The sequence below is a fragment of the Bufo gargarizans genome, chromosome 5 (assembly GCF_014858855.1).
Source record: "Bufo gargarizans isolate SCDJY-AF-19 chromosome 5, ASM1485885v1, whole genome shotgun sequence".
In the NCBI taxonomy this organism is placed as follows: domain Eukaryota; kingdom Metazoa; phylum Chordata; class Amphibia; order Anura; family Bufonidae; genus Bufo; species Bufo gargarizans.
This window is the reverse complement of record NC_058084.1, coordinates 464,408,163-464,424,971: the sequence shown is the minus strand read 5'-3', so window position 1 is coordinate 464,424,971 and position 16,809 is coordinate 464,408,163. Positions and strand designations below refer to the sequence as shown.

The window sequence follows — 16,809 nt, the reverse complement described above, 5'->3', positions numbered from 1 at the left end:
ATTCTGATGGTACCCGGTCATCGGTGTGTACCGCTTCCTGCTCCAGTCCCGATACTGCAGGAAATGGTTGTCAATGACGCTCAGCCCATCAATGGCTGCAGCAATGACCCACAAAAGCCAGTGATCGCGTAGGCACCAGTCCCAGAGGTTACCTGGCATGATAGGACTGCGGAGCGCGGACCCAGGCACCTTTGCAACGGCAGCAGTGGGGGAATTGGTCAGGAGAGCATGAGCATGTTTATATACTTTTTATACCATTTGTACCATGTAGACCTGAGCAAAACTAGCTGGATACCCCTTTGACGGCATATTGGGCAAGATAGCCACCTCAATAATCAACTACCAAAAATAAATACATTTATAAAATCATCTAAAATGGATTTAAATTGGTAAAATAGTGATATGGCTTTCATACTAATTACATTCCCTTTAAGATAAAACATACTATAATTAAAGGGATTGCACAAACCCTTTTTTATGACAAACTGATAAACCAATTACAATAAAACTGATTACAGGGTTGTGGAGATCAAGCTATTAAGAAAGCAAGTGCTCCATTTCCCCACAGCACCCCCACAGGAGAGAAAGAGTATTACAAAGTTATCATTAACATGAAAGGGCTGTCCTCTGTAACCTACCCAATCCTATGGAGTAACAGACAGTGTTACTGTCACCGGATCAGAACTTATAGATTTGAATAGGAGTATTTTTAAATAGTCCTGACATTTTACATGCAAAATAGAAATAAAATTCAAACTGATAATTGACCAATAAAAACTTTATTCATAATTTTTTTTCAAAATGTTAAGTAAAAAAAAAAAAAAGTATAATTCGTATATTAAAAGAAAGTTGCTGACCCTTTAAGAATTAGACCAAAGCGTTGGCTATGAAGTGAAAGAAAATCTTTCAGGATTTCTGAAGCTTGAGGATTGATATCTCTCCGTCTCTCCGTTTACAGAATTACTGGAGAGTAACCCAGCGCTTCCTTACCCTGCAGCGTCTCCTGGGCTCAGGGATTGTGAAGCTGTTTGAGATGTAAATTGCAGGATATCCATTAAGACCTGAAAAGTCTAAGTGGACTTTATCGAGTGCGTGGCTACTGATGCCCCCTCCTCCCAGAGCTGTATTGATAACGCTGCATACATTGTGTTATCTGCTCTCCCCTGTGTGTAAAGCCGGGCAGGATTATAGCCGGCCTAATAATAGCTCAACCCTCACCTGAGAGCTACACCGTACTTACTGCAGCCTGCTGTCTCTTCAGCTTCTCTCTGTATTCCTCAATCTCATGCAGTGTGAGAACCGGGGGCAGTTTCTACAAAGGGGGGGTGCAAGGAACACCGTTATAATCCTGAACCACATTAATCAGAGCTATACTGCACACAAAGACCACACAAAAATTACAACATTTACTATTAAAGGGGTTCTGCAGCTTTTTTAAACTGATGATCTATTCTCTGAATAGATCATCAGCATCTGCATCTATTATAGTAGTTATATTCTTGTACATAGGAGCAGTATTATAGTAGTTATATTCTTGTACATAGGAGCTGTATTATAGTAGTTATAGTCTTGTACATAGGAGCAGTATTATAATAGTTATATTCTTGTACATAGGAGGTAGTATTATAGTAGTTATATTCTTGTATATAGGAGCAGTATTATAGTAGTTATATTCTTGTATATAGGAGCAGTATTATAGTAGTTATATTCTTGTACATAGGAGGTAGTATTATAGTAGTTATATTCTTGCACATAGGAGCAGTATTATAGTAGTTATATTCTTGTACATAGGAGCAGTATTATAGTAGTTATATTCTTGTACATAGGAGCAGTATTATAGTAGTTATATTCTTGTACATAGGAGCAGTATTAAAGTAGTTATATTCTTGTACATAGGATGCAGTATTATAGTAGTTATATTCTTGTACATAGGATGCAGTATTATAGTAGTTATATTCTTGTACATAGGAGGTAGTATTATAGTAGTTATATTCTTGTACATAGAAGCAGTATTATAGTAGTTATATTCTTGTACATAGGAGCAGTATTATAGTAGTTATATTCTTAACCAAATTTCTTTTTATTGAAGAAAAATCAAGGCCATAGCCCACACATGACAGTACAATGATGGCAATAGGATACAAGATATACATCCAGCATACATGTCAAGTGCAAACAGTACCAGCTGTTATTGACATTAATCATACAAAGAAATCAAAGAAAAGAGAAAAAAAAAGGGGGGAAAGAGGACATCAGGAGGGGAGGGAGGGGAGGGAAACAAGGAAGGGATACACATCTGCTCCATCAAGTAAAGTTTCTGTAGATTTTCCATGGAGACCACAATTTCAAGAAGCGAGAGCGAGAGTTAGTCTCCCAATGCGCTAGCTCCTCAAAACGGTAGATCTGGTCCACCTTCTCAGACCACATAGGGACAGTCGGCGGGGAATCGTTCTTCCACAAAAAGGGTATGATCAACCTAGCCGCTGTGAGCAACATCGTTGGAAGGTCATGCTTGGTGGGTGTAAGGGACTTGTTGGGGCACCATAATAGAATGAGCTTAACATCTAGTGATATCTCAGTATCACATATCTGGTTGATTAGAGCCTCAATCGCGCTCCAGAACGGCCGGATCTTAAGACAGAACCACCAAACATGCGACAGAGATCCAGTGTCTGTGCCGCATCTCCAACATTTTTCGGAAACCTCCGGGTTCAGCTTATGCAAAAATTCAGGTGTTTTGTACCACCTGCAGAGAAGTTTAAATGAGTTCTCCTGGATTCTCACACAGCGACTGAAACCGTGCGAGTGAGCCAGAATAAACGCCCTCTCTGGGTCCGTGAAGGCTATGGAGAGTTCACGTTCCCATGACGCCATGAAACGAAGCTCCGGGGGCAGGGAGGAGAGCAATTCTTTATACAACTGGGATAACGGCCGAACAAGAGGCTTAGTAGTCAAAACCTTCTTTTCCAGCCAGGAGGGGGAGCCACTACCAGAGAAGAGTCCAACACAGAGTTTGGTATCCCTCTGGAAGTTCGCTAGGTGGAAAAAGGGTGCAGCTTTGACCTCAGGGAGGTCCATTACTGAGTCCCAGTGCCAGCTACCGTCCGGGAGAAGGACATCCCGCAGAGCAATGTCAGCGAGCCTAGACCAAATCCCGGAGGGGTGTGACACGGCAGGGTGTAGGTGACATTGAAGAAGTCTAAGCGGCATACAAGCGTTCGGAAAGCTAAAAGTACGGGATTGGATCATTTTAGACCACTCCACCAGCATGCCCTTCCAGACCGGGGACGTATAACAATGATTAGCTGAAACAGGCCTTATACCCCACATGGCTAACAGTTCCTGGTCAGTCAAAAGAGCATTTTCAAGACGGGAGCATAGGGAATTGGACTGGCGAGACATAATAGTAACACATCTACCTAGCTGTACAGCAGTGTAGTAAAGCTTGACATCTGGCATCCCAAAACCCCCTAACTTCTTATCCCTAGTAAGCACAGAGTAGGCAATGCGTGGCGATTTGCCATTCCATAGGAATCGTGTGAACACCCTGCGGACTTCAGTAAAGTATGAATTCGGGAGCCAAATGGGGAGGGATTGCAGCAAGTATAAAAATTTGGGGAGAATAAAGGTCTTGATGTAGTTTTTACGGCCAACCCAGGAAACAAACGGGAGTTTCAGGTTCTGTAAATGTGAGCGAACATTCTGCAGAAGCGGCATAAAGTTAAGGGAAATGAGATCCTGCACATTAGCTGAAATATGCGTCCCCAAATACACAATGTCTCTAGAGGCCCAAGAAAAAGGAGTTGCACGTTTAAGAGCAGTGATCACCGTTTGTGGACATGATATATTGAGAGCCATGGACTTCCCATAATTAATTTTAAAGTTCGAAACGAACCCAAAGTCCTCAAATACATTCAGCAACCTGGGCAAGGCCTCCCTGGGGTTCGATGTCATGACTAAAAGGTCATCCGCGAATGCTGCAGCAACGTGAGTACAGGAACCGATGCGTAGACCCTCAATCTCTGGGTCCAACCGAATCTTACAAAGCAGGGTCTCCATCACCAGCACGAACAATGCAGGGGATAAGGGACACCCCTGCCTCGTCCCATTAGTGATGCGAAATGGCGGCGACAGTGTACCATTCACTTTGACCATGGCAGAGGGGGCCGAGTATAACGTATAGATAGCTTTAATAAATTGGTCCGGTAAACCGAACCTCGACAGGGCCTCGGACATAAAGTGCCAACTGACCCTGTCGAAGGCCTTCTCCGCATCCGTGCTCACCAACACCAAGGGCTTAGCTGATCGTTTGGCCCAGTTGACAAGATGAAGAAGCCTTATGGTGTTCTCAGACCCCTGTCTGCCATGGACAAAACCCACCTGGTCTTCATGAACGATGTCGGGTAACACATCCTGGAGCCTAGTCGCTAAGATCTTCGCCCACCACTTCACATCACAATTAAGCAAAGAGATCGGCCTGTAGTTGCTGCAGCATGTCGGATCCTTATTCTCCTTATGCAAGATCGTAATATGCGCCATCAAGGAGTGGGGAGCCAAAGAGCCCCCAGTGAGGAGGTGGTTGCACAGGTCCCTGAAACGAGGGATTAAAACATCTTTAAAGGACTTAAAGTAAGCAATAGAAAACCCATCCGGGCCCGGGCTCTTGCCTGAGGGGATGGACATGAGAACCTTATGAATCTCTGAATCGGTGACTGGCCTAGTTAGCTGAGATGCCTTTAGAGAGGATATGGAGGGGAGGTCTAGATTCTGCAGGAATTTATTTGTGGCTTCAGAAATATCAGTAGCAGCAGCGCCCTCTGGGGGGGGCAGGTTGTAGAGCGCCTCATAGAAAGTACAGAAGGCCTTAGCTATATCTGGGGTGGATTTATGTACTTTGCCTTTGGGGTCCGTAATAGAGGAAACAAAGGAGTCAGAGAACTGCTTCTTAGCAATCGCCGACATCAGTCTGTTTCCTCTATCCCCATGTGCATAGGCTTTAAATCGGGAGCGTAGGATCAGCTTAGCAGAGGTGACATTTAAAAGATTTTTCAAATGTACTCTAGCCTCAGTGAGTTCCGGCAGAATGGCCTTAGCCTGGGATTCCTTGTGAGAGGATTCCAGGCGAGCAATTTTCGCAAGTAAAGCATCCAAGGCCAGTGTCCTTCGCTTTTTCACATAAGCCCCTAACGCTATTAGTTCCCCCCTTATAACTACCTTATGCGTCTCCCATAAAGTGGAGGGGGAAGGAGGTGACTCCGTTGTGTCATTAAGCACAAAAAACTCAGAAAGCGAGGCCCCGATTTTGCGAGCGTGGGAAGGATCCAAAATCAGGGTGTCGTTCAGACGACAGATGCGCTCTTTTCTCTGTGATCCGGACAGGGAGAAATTGATAATAACAGGCGCATGGTCGGACAATGTGATACTACCAATCCGGGCCTCAGAGACATTGCGTATATGTGAGCCAGACAGGAACAGATAATCTAACCTATGGAATGACATCTTAGCATGTGAATAAAAGGTATAATCACGGCCATTAGGGTTCATAGTACGCCAAACATCAAGGACCTTCAATTTCCGTAGGGAAGATTTGAGCCTTCTCAAGAGCCTGTAGGACACAGACGGTCTCCCCAACGATGTGTCAACAGCTGGTTCTAGAGCCACATTGAAGTCGCCCCCCAGAACCAACAACCCATCAGTGAAAGCTGATAAGGAGGCCAGGGTCTGAACGAGCCATGGTACTTGGCCTCTATTAGGCGCATAGAGATTGGCGAATGTAACCGGCGAGTCACCAATTACACCCTTTACAAAAATGTACCTGCCCTCAGGATCCGCTGAAGTATCTGCATGTTTAAAGGGGAGGTTTTTGTGTATAGCTATACTAACTCCTCTACTAGCGGAATCATGTGTACTATGGAACCACTGAGCAAACCTCTTAGGAGGAAGCCGAGGGATTTTATTCGTTCTAAAATGCGTCTCCTGGAGGAAGACCACCGAGACCCTGTCCTTCAGCAGAAGGGATATGGTGTGAGACCGTTTGCATGGCTCGTTCAGCCCGTGCGCATTCAGGGAGGCGACTACAATTGATGACATGATACAATCCGTATTAGGCAGAGAAAGCTCAAATTACCCATAGAAATGTCTAACAGAGTATAGCATATACGAGCAGGATGAGGGAAGGAGGGAAAGGGAAAACATGTAAAATAAAATAAATTAAGAAAAATAACCAACAACATAGTGGGCCGGTAAAAAACCAGCTCAGATGCAATATACATCTAAAGGAAAGGTAGGTGTTCACCTATCACCATCCAAGACAGGGTTGGAGTGGCGAGGGGGCAAGTGAGACACCTCTAGGTCTACTACACAAACAGAGACCAAAAACATAAAATACTTCCAGCACCGGAAACGATCCGGCCATTCCCCTGCAGTTGGGGGGGAAAGAAAAAATGCCCACTGAGAGGCATAGTCCCAAAACATGAGAAAAGAGTCCCGATTAAAATGTGATTTGTTGTAAAAACTCTAGGCCCAAAAACATCAGACTTTGTGAAAAGCAAAGCGAACCAAAAAGAAGGCCTCAACCTTCCATGTAAACACTAGGCTTATAGTAGTTATATTCTTGTACATAGGAGCAGTATTATAGTAGTTATATTCTTGTACATAGGAGGTAGTATTATAGTAGTTATATTCTTGTACATAGGAGGTAGTATTATAGTAGTTATATTCTTGTACATAGGAGCAGTATTATAGTAGTTATATTCTTGTACATAGGAGGTAGTATTATAGTAGTTATATTCTTGTACATAGGAGGTAGTATTATAGTAGTTATATTCTATTACATAGGAGGTAGTATTATAGTAATTATATTCTTGTACATAGGAGGCAGTATTATAGTAGTTATATTCTTGTACATAGGAGCAGTATTATAGTAGTTATATTCTTATACATAGGAGCGGTATTATAGTAGTTATATTCTTGTACATAGGAGGTAGTATTATAGTAATTATATTCTTGTACATAGGAGGCAGTATTATAGTAGTTATATTCTTATACATAGAGGCAGTATTATAGTAGTTATATACTTGTACATAGGAGCAGTATTATAGTAGTTATATTCTTGTACATAGGAGCAGTATTATAGTAGTTAAATTCTTATACATAGGGGTAGTATTATAGTAGTTATATTCTTGTTTATGGGAGGATGGCAATTTTAAAGCAATTTTTCCCCCACATGTTTCAGTATTACAGCAGATTATTATATAGCGGTTGCTCACCTCAAGCTCATATTTCACAATGTCAAGAGAGTCATTTGAAAAGTAAATCTCTTCAATGCTGTTGATAAGCTCTTGCTCGGCTAGAGGATCAGTTGCGTGTTCTCTGGGCTCTCGCTGCTCCTCCTGTAAAAATAAAAAGGTAGAAATAAATACTAATAATGGGCAACAGAGACCTTACAGAAGTGACATAGTACAGCATGAACAGATACAGACACATTACATCCATAGGACATGACTTTCTTTTTTGTACACAGAGACCTTTACTGTAAAGTATGGCTACTTACCGGTACACATTACACACAATGGGTGAGGCGTCCATTTGCTACTTCTGAGGACAGGTCGTCAATTTTTAATTCCCAGAAAACCCCTTTAAGAATTAAATGCGTATTTCCAAAGTTCACTCATCCGATGCCCAACGAAATCTGTACAATATATCCAACACGTAAGCGGAGTCCATAGAAGAACTATATAGCAGCTGTGAATACAGAGTACATGGATATGATAGAAGGAGACCGCTGCTGCAAGTCCCGGTTCTGCCAGACCCAGCTTGTCTATGTACTACACGGACGGACCTTGATCTATATATAATATAGACAAATCACCAGGTCCCGATAGCGTTCATCCAGAGCTTTGCAGAAACTATCATGAGTACCGTCAGTATTAAAGGGTCAACAGTCATCAGTGGGGTACCAGGGAGGTCAGTACTGGAGGTCACAGTCACCAGTGGGGTCCCACAGGGGGTCACAGTCACCAGTGGGGTCCCACAGGGGGTCACAGTCACCAGTGGGGTACCACAAGGGTCAGTATTAAAAAGGTTCCTAGTTATTAGTGGAGTAAGGAGGCACATTGATTGTGCATTTTTTATAAGTATACAATATTATGTAATGATATTATAGCTAAATTGAATGCTCATTGCCTTTAAGAGGAAATCAGCTTGAACCAAAGTTCTGCTATGTGGCTGAAGAAGCCAAGATGAGTTCATGGCAAGTTCAGTTTATATAAGAATAATTGTGAATATGAATGGACATTGTATTTTAAAAGTTATTGCTAAAGATATGGGTTTATCTATGGGGAGTATACTCGCTTCCCTTCAGATAGACATGTCTGAAGGGAACAAGGTTGTTTCATGGATAAGCCATGACGAGATAAGAATTCATATCCTTAAGGCACACCTGCTGTATGAGGTTCAATGCACATATTCATAATTATATTCTATATATTTCTGTATGGTATATTTAGATTTACAACATATTTTAACCAATAATTCATATAATGTGTTATTTATGTGTAACAATGTATGGATATATATATATATATATATATATATATATATATATATAATACCATGTATGTGTCATTTAGAATGTATCCTGTAGAAGATACAGAAACACTGAAGTAAGTTTCTGGTAATTAGATTCCTGAGAAGAGTTGAATGTTATTTCAAGGTATAATTACTCGTGTGCAGAGCATCAAAGAATCAATCAAGATCGAAAGAAAAACTCAAAAAGAAAACGATACCAGAAGAAACTTGGATTATTTTTTTGGATTACTAGGAAAGTTCTTGAGAACTAGTCCCATCTGAACTCTGTCTACCTTTGACCCGGTAACGTATATTGCGTTTACTACTCGTGATATCAAGATATTTCTCTCGGTACATAGCCAAGAGTCCCCATACTGTGGGAATATATAGTGTTAGGCACCTCCATAATGCTGATTATTCTCTTAGCAAAGATGCATATTGTTAATGGAAGATCTGACATTATTTGAAAAGAGGATTAAATCCTTGGAAAGTTATTTTCCGTAGTCTGATTGCCGAGCTGAATATTTTATCATATTAATATCATATATTTTTGATTGGTCATAAGGAAACAGAGTCAAGGGATAACATTTATTTTCCTATATAATCCCGTGTTTTATTGTTATAGCCTGTTTGCTAAACACAAGATCCTAAGTTTCTCTTGGTATATAAATTATTGCTCTGTTTGTTAAAGGTATGACACTGGTTGTCATAAGTAACTAAGTTGTACTGTGCTGGTGAGATAGGGGTGGGTTAGCACCACCATGTAGCATATTTTGGGTATTATTTTACAACTTCATCGTTTGTTTTTGCAATTGTATTGATTTTATATTCTTTGATTTATAATAAATGACATGTATATTTTGCATATACAATTGTCCCTTTGTTTCACTGCTTGCACAAATCAAATTAAGATACTCGATAAAAGAACTTAGAGGCGTTTATGTCCGCCTGAAGGATCATATATATATATATTCCTCCACTCAAAAGGGGAGGCAATAGGGAGAGATTATTAAAGCAGCGTGAGATAATGTGGATCCATAGGTTACGCACATTGAAGCCTGATGGCCTTAATGCAGAATGTAGATGGGAATTGTGTGGATAGAGTGTGCGGTCAGCTCATCATGCATGGGGGGTCTGAACGGTCTTGTCTGGTGTGGGGGGGGGGATGTACAATAATGCTAATTTGAACTTATTGCATTTTCCAAAATTTTCATATATCTCTTGTTTGTTCAGAGATTCTTTGGACAAGCCTAATGACCCTTTGTCTACTGTAGTGGACGATGTCATGGATGGACCCGCAGAGCCCGCTAGTGTGGCAGTGACTATCGTGTGAAGATCTGGCGGACCCCGGCGGGTGTTTTCTGGGACCTGTCGCATGGTGCATAATGTTAAGATTGATGTAATCTACATAAACTGTTGACCGTTATGATGGTGGCTATGAATGCTTGGTACTGGCCATAAACCTTGGTGCTAGTTGGCATGTATGTGGCGCACCATGGTTAGGTGCATGCAGATGGGAAAGGTTTATCCCATTGGAGCTGCACCAGTTTAGTCTCGCGGTGTGGGGGAGGGCCAGGGACGATGCTATAGGCACCTTATGGTTGACATGTTAACCTGGTGCCGACGGTTGCCGTCCCTTGTTCCCCCCGCCCCCCCTACACACTGAGAGGAAGATATATGTGGATTGCATGCACGATGTGTCCGTCCCGGTGCCCCCGCTGTTGTCCACACCGGGATGTTTATCCCAGGTTACCATGGTCACTGACACACCCCCCCGATGCGGTGCTACTGCGGCCGTGTCACATGGCCTTACCCTCCTCCCTTCGCTGCTGCGCCGACGATGAGCTCCACTGAGTGACATTGCGTTTCAGGGAGCGTGCGTGGTTACGTAGCGGCATCGGGAGGTGGGTGAGGTACGTCTGGCCTGGCGCATGCACGGTGCAGAGAGGGGGACGCCTGCACTGGCCGACTCGGCGGGTCCATGGGTGGTAGGTCCTACTATTTTAATTTTGATATGATGCAGCTGCAACTCTAGGAAGAAATTTTAACTCTGTATGTACTGAGCACTTTTGCCCTTCACATAAGACCCCTGACGTCGCACTGTCTATAGTCAAGGGTTACTATTTTTTGTATGTGAACCCGATTTTATACTGTATAACACTGAAGGATGAACACTGATAATATGGGTCTTACAGTTTTTATGGATGTAACACGAATATGTATTAGACACTGAATGTCATGTGATGTTGTTGCTGAAGATCATGTGATCGTATTGAACACATGTGGATTCACTAATTGCACTGAGTGTATATTGATTTGTGGGTATATAGACCCAGTAGTAAGCACTATTGTATAGCTTTACAAAGGCCTCATTGAGTAGGCCGAAACGTTGCTGGGAATAAAGTTTTGGGGTCTTCACCCTGTCACCGAAAGCTGGAAGTGCTGCCTCGTTATTTGGAGAGTACGTATTGTGGAGGAGAAGCCGACCTCTGTGAGGAATTGCACCCAGTGCACGTGGTCTGACTGTGCTGCTGCGGTATTTGTGAGTGTGTGTATATATATATATATATATATATATATATATATATATATTTTATTATTTTTATTTATTTATTTATTTATTTTGATCCTCTCTTTTATATGAAGATTCTTATTATATACAAGATATACGACATAAGTGGAGGTCCCACCGAGATAGAGTTAATTCTTTAATTGATTGTGCAAATAGTGAAAGGGTTCCATATTTCTTTTTGGCTAGCCCGTGTGGTGTTACATCTGTGTATTGATTATTGATCAGAAAAATGAGTGCAACAGGCTGTGACATGGGTAGTGGCCATGCTACAGCAGATAGCCCATCTAGCCCGATGCATCTGATCCATAACGTTGTTAAATATATTCACTCACGGAGTAAAATTGATAAACATAAAAAATGAATGGATTAATGAGCTGCAGGAAAGAGCCAAGGAAGAACGTGGGGATATATGGCGGTTAGGTGGCATGGTTGAAAGATACCTGACATATACTGATGTGTTACAAGATAAAAACTAAAAGGACCAACACCTTGTATGCACATTGCCATCTGTTTGGTATGCATTGGTGCCGATCAGTACTCTTTCACAAAAGAGACGCGAGTCTGTGAAGGGAATGGAGATCTATGTAGTCCAGCTAGAAGCAGATCTCAGAGCCACAGAGGCCACGATTAAGGACTTAAAATACAACCTTGATCACAGCCATGATGCATACCAAAAGGGCAAAAAGAGACTTAGAGGAGTTACATCTCCGGTATTCCAAAATTCAGCAGACAGGCAAATCAAGCCATACTGTAATTTATATTGATCAAGATCAATCTAATAGTGCGGGATTTCCAGACCCCCCAAATCTTACGCCCCTACATCTAGACATGTCATCACATGCTCTTAAAGCAGACTCCATCCCAGACCATAAGCCACCCGGAAGTGATGGCATGATTACACAGGAGGCATTGACCCAATTAAGTCGGGCATTCCAAACTGTAACCGCCTTACTAGGTGCCAGCAACACAGAATCCCCTAGAAGTGTATCTCCACATATTCCCCTGGAGAGAGATGTAAGGGTTAAATCCCCTGTGCCATATGCGTCTTATGGAAGTGATCAAAGTGCATGCGATTCTGACAGTGATGTGGAAAAACGTGTGTCTTATTCCCTACCACGCAGGCATGAGTTTGCCCATAAGAAAGATCAGGGTCCTAGGCGACCAACATATGCTGAAGTGGTCTCTAGGGAAAAAAATCCTCAGTATTCAGAAAAGGATCAGAGTTCCTCAAGCATCATTAAGTTTCTGAATGCCACTGTGCCCAAGTTCTCTTAAATAGCCACTTGGCACTGTATGAGTCCACTATGGATTCTTTAAAGTTGTACTCTGATGTTGATAGGATCAGATTCCTGCCATGGGCATTTGATAATAGGTACCGTCACTATTTTATTTCCTTTAGGGATAGAGGAATCAAGAATGGCAAGATGTTTTTCATGAAATTAAACTGGAATTCGGACCTTACCGAACCATTACTGATGCAAAACGTGAGATATATATACTCACATGTATGCCCAATCAGAATACCTATCTGTCCTTAAAAATGCCTATGGGTTAGCATATAAATCCCCAAATTGGGAATCTAAAGAGTTTAAGCAGCTGTTCTATGATGCAATGCCAACCCAAATCAAACTTAGCCTAGCTAGAGATCTTGATATTGAAGCTCCCTTGGGTAGGTTGGTTACGGCAGCCACCACTCTGTATAATATCAGTGAGTCCCATGCTACAGGTGAGAGGAGGTGCAAAATGTAGCTGAAGCCAAGGTAAACCCTAGCTTGGAATTTGAAACGCAGCCACGTAAGTACCCTCAGTCTACAGGACCTGTCCAACAAGCCCAGCAACAACAGGTAGGACCCAAACAGATAAAACCCCAAAACCTCAATGGGTCAGAGGGGGATAATTCTGGTGCTGAGAGGTCTAACTACCATCCCTATTACAATAGGGGTTCCCAGGGATACAGGAGCCGGAATAACAGGCCCAGACAACAAAAGGGAAGATAGGCAAGAACCCTCAAATTCGCCTAAGAGTAGGTCACCTACCAATAACTAGGCCGCCCTACAAAATCAAAATGTGCGCAAACCAAACAGGTTTGATCAACTGGCTGAACAAATGGCCCAGCTGTATGACATTTTAAGTAAGTTGTCCCAGGGGTCCCAAGGAAAACAGCCTGAACCTTTTTTAGGGGCAACTCCAGGTCCCAGCTCAGCCCCATAAAGCAAATAGGGCAGGGTCAGAGCCCAGGCCAACGCAGTGTTATGAAGGTGGTTGAGGAAGAACCTAAATAGATTTCTAATCATATTTTGCCTTGCAGCGTTCCTGACCCTTAAGTTGGGGCCAGGGAGGAAATGTCTAATATGTTATCTATCTTGCAGGCTAATCATGCAGATCCCTGCAATCCTGTGTCTTCAACAAGTGATCCTATCGTATCAGTCTCAGGCTGTGAACAGTCTATAAACTGTGACATAGTCTAGTTTTCCCCAAAGTTGGAGGCTATTAGTCCTGTTCCCTGCAGCAGGAGTGTCAAGGATTCACCAGAGGCCGCGACGCTGCAGAGAGGTCACGCTCTCAGAATACAGGAAAAGAATAACCACCCTAACTTCCTATGTGATTTATTTCAAGTTGAAGGCCGATATTTTGTGGATTCTTATCTTCAAGATGAGCATATCTGGCTAATAAGGGGTTTAATTGATACAGGATCACAGGCCACTATCTTATCACATAGTTATTTCCAACAGGTTCTGGATTTAACAGCAAAGAGACCGAGATTGAAATCGTTCGATGGCTCTCTGATAAGTATAGGTGGAGACGCTTTGCAGGTAAAAGGTACATCATGGTTGACATTTAAAATTGGCAAGAAGACAATCAGACACCCCACACTGATTGTGGACCTTCGATATGATCGGTTGATCATAGGAATTGACCTTCTGAAAAGGTTCTATAATAGACTTCATCAATGAAGCAGTTTGGACTCAGGTAAAGGCACCCATTGCCTATGATTATTCATGCAATGCACAAACACACGTGGTTGAAGAGAGGCCTAACTCTGTTGAAGTTCATTTTAGGAACAGTCAAATGCCAGATGTCACGATCCTGAAAAATGGTAAGACCGGGGAAGCTGTCAACGGTGCCGCTCATATCATTACCATCCAGAAGGACAGAATCGAGAAGGCAACCTTGGATGAGGATGTATTGACTATTTCCCTTGAAGGGGGAAGTCACGAAGGTGCGGACCTGACCAAGTATACTCAATCCATGGTGCGGACTGAAAAGGTCAATGACAATTTATTGATTCCCATACAGGTGAACAATATAGCCCGGGTGAAAAATGCCAAGTTGGATCTGAAATCCAAAGCCAGTTATATAAGCCTAGGACTCCGAAAACAGGTCACCAATCGTAAAATGATTAAAAGTTCCTCTCGACAGGACCAATGGCTTCATGAGCTGGATGGAGAATCCCAGAGTCATTATGTAGTTGCAAGATGTCTTTTGTCTATCTCCATAGGAAGTAAGACTACAGAACACGTTTTTATTGTGTTGAATGAACCAAGGCATCAGATGTATATGGGTAACAACCTTCTGCACCGATCTGCCGTGCAGATTGATCTGGTCAATAATACCCTCTGGTCCAGATTATGGGGAGACCCAGAGGGATTCCAGGATGTGAAGCAAGCCTTGAGATGGGGACAACAGATGCCCTATGCCGTGAGTATCATGGTAGCTGATGCGGTTAAAATCCCTGAAGGATGTAAACCATTTCTTTTTCCCATTCAAGTGAATAAGGGACAAAATTTGAAGAATGCAAATGCTTTGATCTGTTTGTCCAACCAGATGCAGCAACTCGGCCTAAAGGTAAAACCCACTCCTATAATTAACATCCATCAGGATCCATTGCACGTGATAATCCATAACATGGCTCCCCATAGCACATCCCTGCAAAAGAACACTGTAATTGGTCTAGCTATGGATTCGGAGTATTACACTTCTGGATTCCAGAATGATGTCATTGGACTTATTCCTGATGAATACGTAACAGAAGAACAGGTAGTGGAACAACGTTTTTCCTCAACACCTGAGGGGTTATTCAATATCCACTCTGTTTATCCTTTCAGTTCTGAAGAAGGTACATGCCACATCGAAGAGCCATCATTGGTTTTCAACCAGGAGATCGATGAAAAGGAGTCATGCCAACAAGGAAAGGATAAAGGTACGTTACACCCAAAATGATTTAACTAGTGAGCCTAAAGAAACTTACGAGTTAAGTCAGCCTGAAATCTTGCCAGAATTTCAGGAACGGGTGGAAGAGCAAATATCTATAGCTGATGCATGCTCCAATGAGTCAGAGCGTCAACAGCTAAAAGGAGCTCTTCACAGAATTCCAGGCCATATTCGCCAAGGATTCTTATGATTATGGGGAAACAGACCTACATGTCGCAAAAATCCAGACAGATCCTGATGGACCCCCTGTATTTGTCAAACAATACCGACTTCTGCTTGCGGCTTAAGAGTCCCTATCGGAAATCGTCAAAAACCTGGAGAGGAGGGGCATCATCCGTCCTATACATAGCTCGTTCAACCATCCTATACTTGGAGTCCTCAAACCCAATGGTCAATTTCATCTGTGCTCGGACCCAAGACAATTAAACAAACGTGTTAACATGTCCGGATGGCCCATGCCATATGTTGACCAGTGTTTGGCACAAATTCAAGGATCCAAAATTTTCACCGCCCTTGACTGTGCACAAGGATATTGGACGATTAAAGTGGATGAAAGGGATCAGTACAAACTGGCCTTCACATTTGGAAAGCAACAATATGCATGGACCCGACTACCCGTCGGGTACATAATGCGGGCCATGATTTTGCTGTGTTCACGCATAAGGCAATGCTGATGCCACTGAACGAGGTACCTTATCCTATGTAGGATGACATCCTAATCAAAAGCATGACTTTTGAGGAACACAGTGCAGAACTGAGGCATGTACTAACCCAATTGAGAAAAGCTGGTGTGAAACTTTCTTTCTAGAAGGCTCAATGGTGTCGTGCCAAGGTTAATTTCCTAGGTCACGAAATCACTGCTGATGGAATCAACCCACAGAAGAAGAAGGTGGATGCAGTGATCAACACCAAGTCACCTACAAATCTCAAGGAGTTGAGATCTTTCTTGGGCATTACAAACTATTCCCGTAAGTTCATAGATAATTATGCCGAAATTACAAAACCTCTTTTGCAGTTGCTGAAGAAAGAAGTGAAATGGGAATGGGGTGAGAGTCATGAGCAAGCTGTGAATGAACTCAAGGCCAACCTTGTCCAGGCCCCATGCCTTGCCAATCCAGAAGGTGGGAAACCTGTTCGTGGAAACAGGTTTTACCGTCAAAAGCGTGAGTGCGGTCCTCTTCCAGAAAAAGGAAAACCTGAACAAGATCATCGCCTATGCCAGCAAATCCTTATCACCGGTTGAGGTGAAATTCAACAATTGTGAGAAAGCATTACTGTCAACAGTGTGGGCTTTGCAATATTTCAGGAGCTTTATGCAAGGCGAAAAGATCATTGTGGAAACTGCACATCAACCACTGCAATATTTGCAAAGTGATAGGATCAAGGATGGAAATCTGTCAAACAGCAGGATAACCGCCTGGACGATGTCCTTAATGGGATGGCCATTGGAGATTAGG

At 42.6% G+C, this 16,809-nt stretch overlaps 1 protein-coding gene across 1 annotated transcript in view; it reads right to left on the bottom strand.

Annotated features, from left to right (window-relative positions):
• Nucleotides 1-16,809, bottom strand: part of VPS50 (VPS50 subunit of EARP/GARPII complex) — a 174,515-nt gene that overhangs the window by 131,640 nt on the left and 26,066 nt on the right. Inside the window, exons 3-4 of the mRNA XM_044293698.1 lie at nt 7,269-7,391; nt 1,241-1,312 (exon numbers count right to left, since the gene is read on the bottom strand). Coding sequence (XP_044149633.1) covers nt 1,241-1,312; nt 7,269-7,391 — 195 coding nt within the window. The remainder of the gene's footprint in view (nt 1-1,240; nt 1,313-7,268; nt 7,392-16,809) is intronic.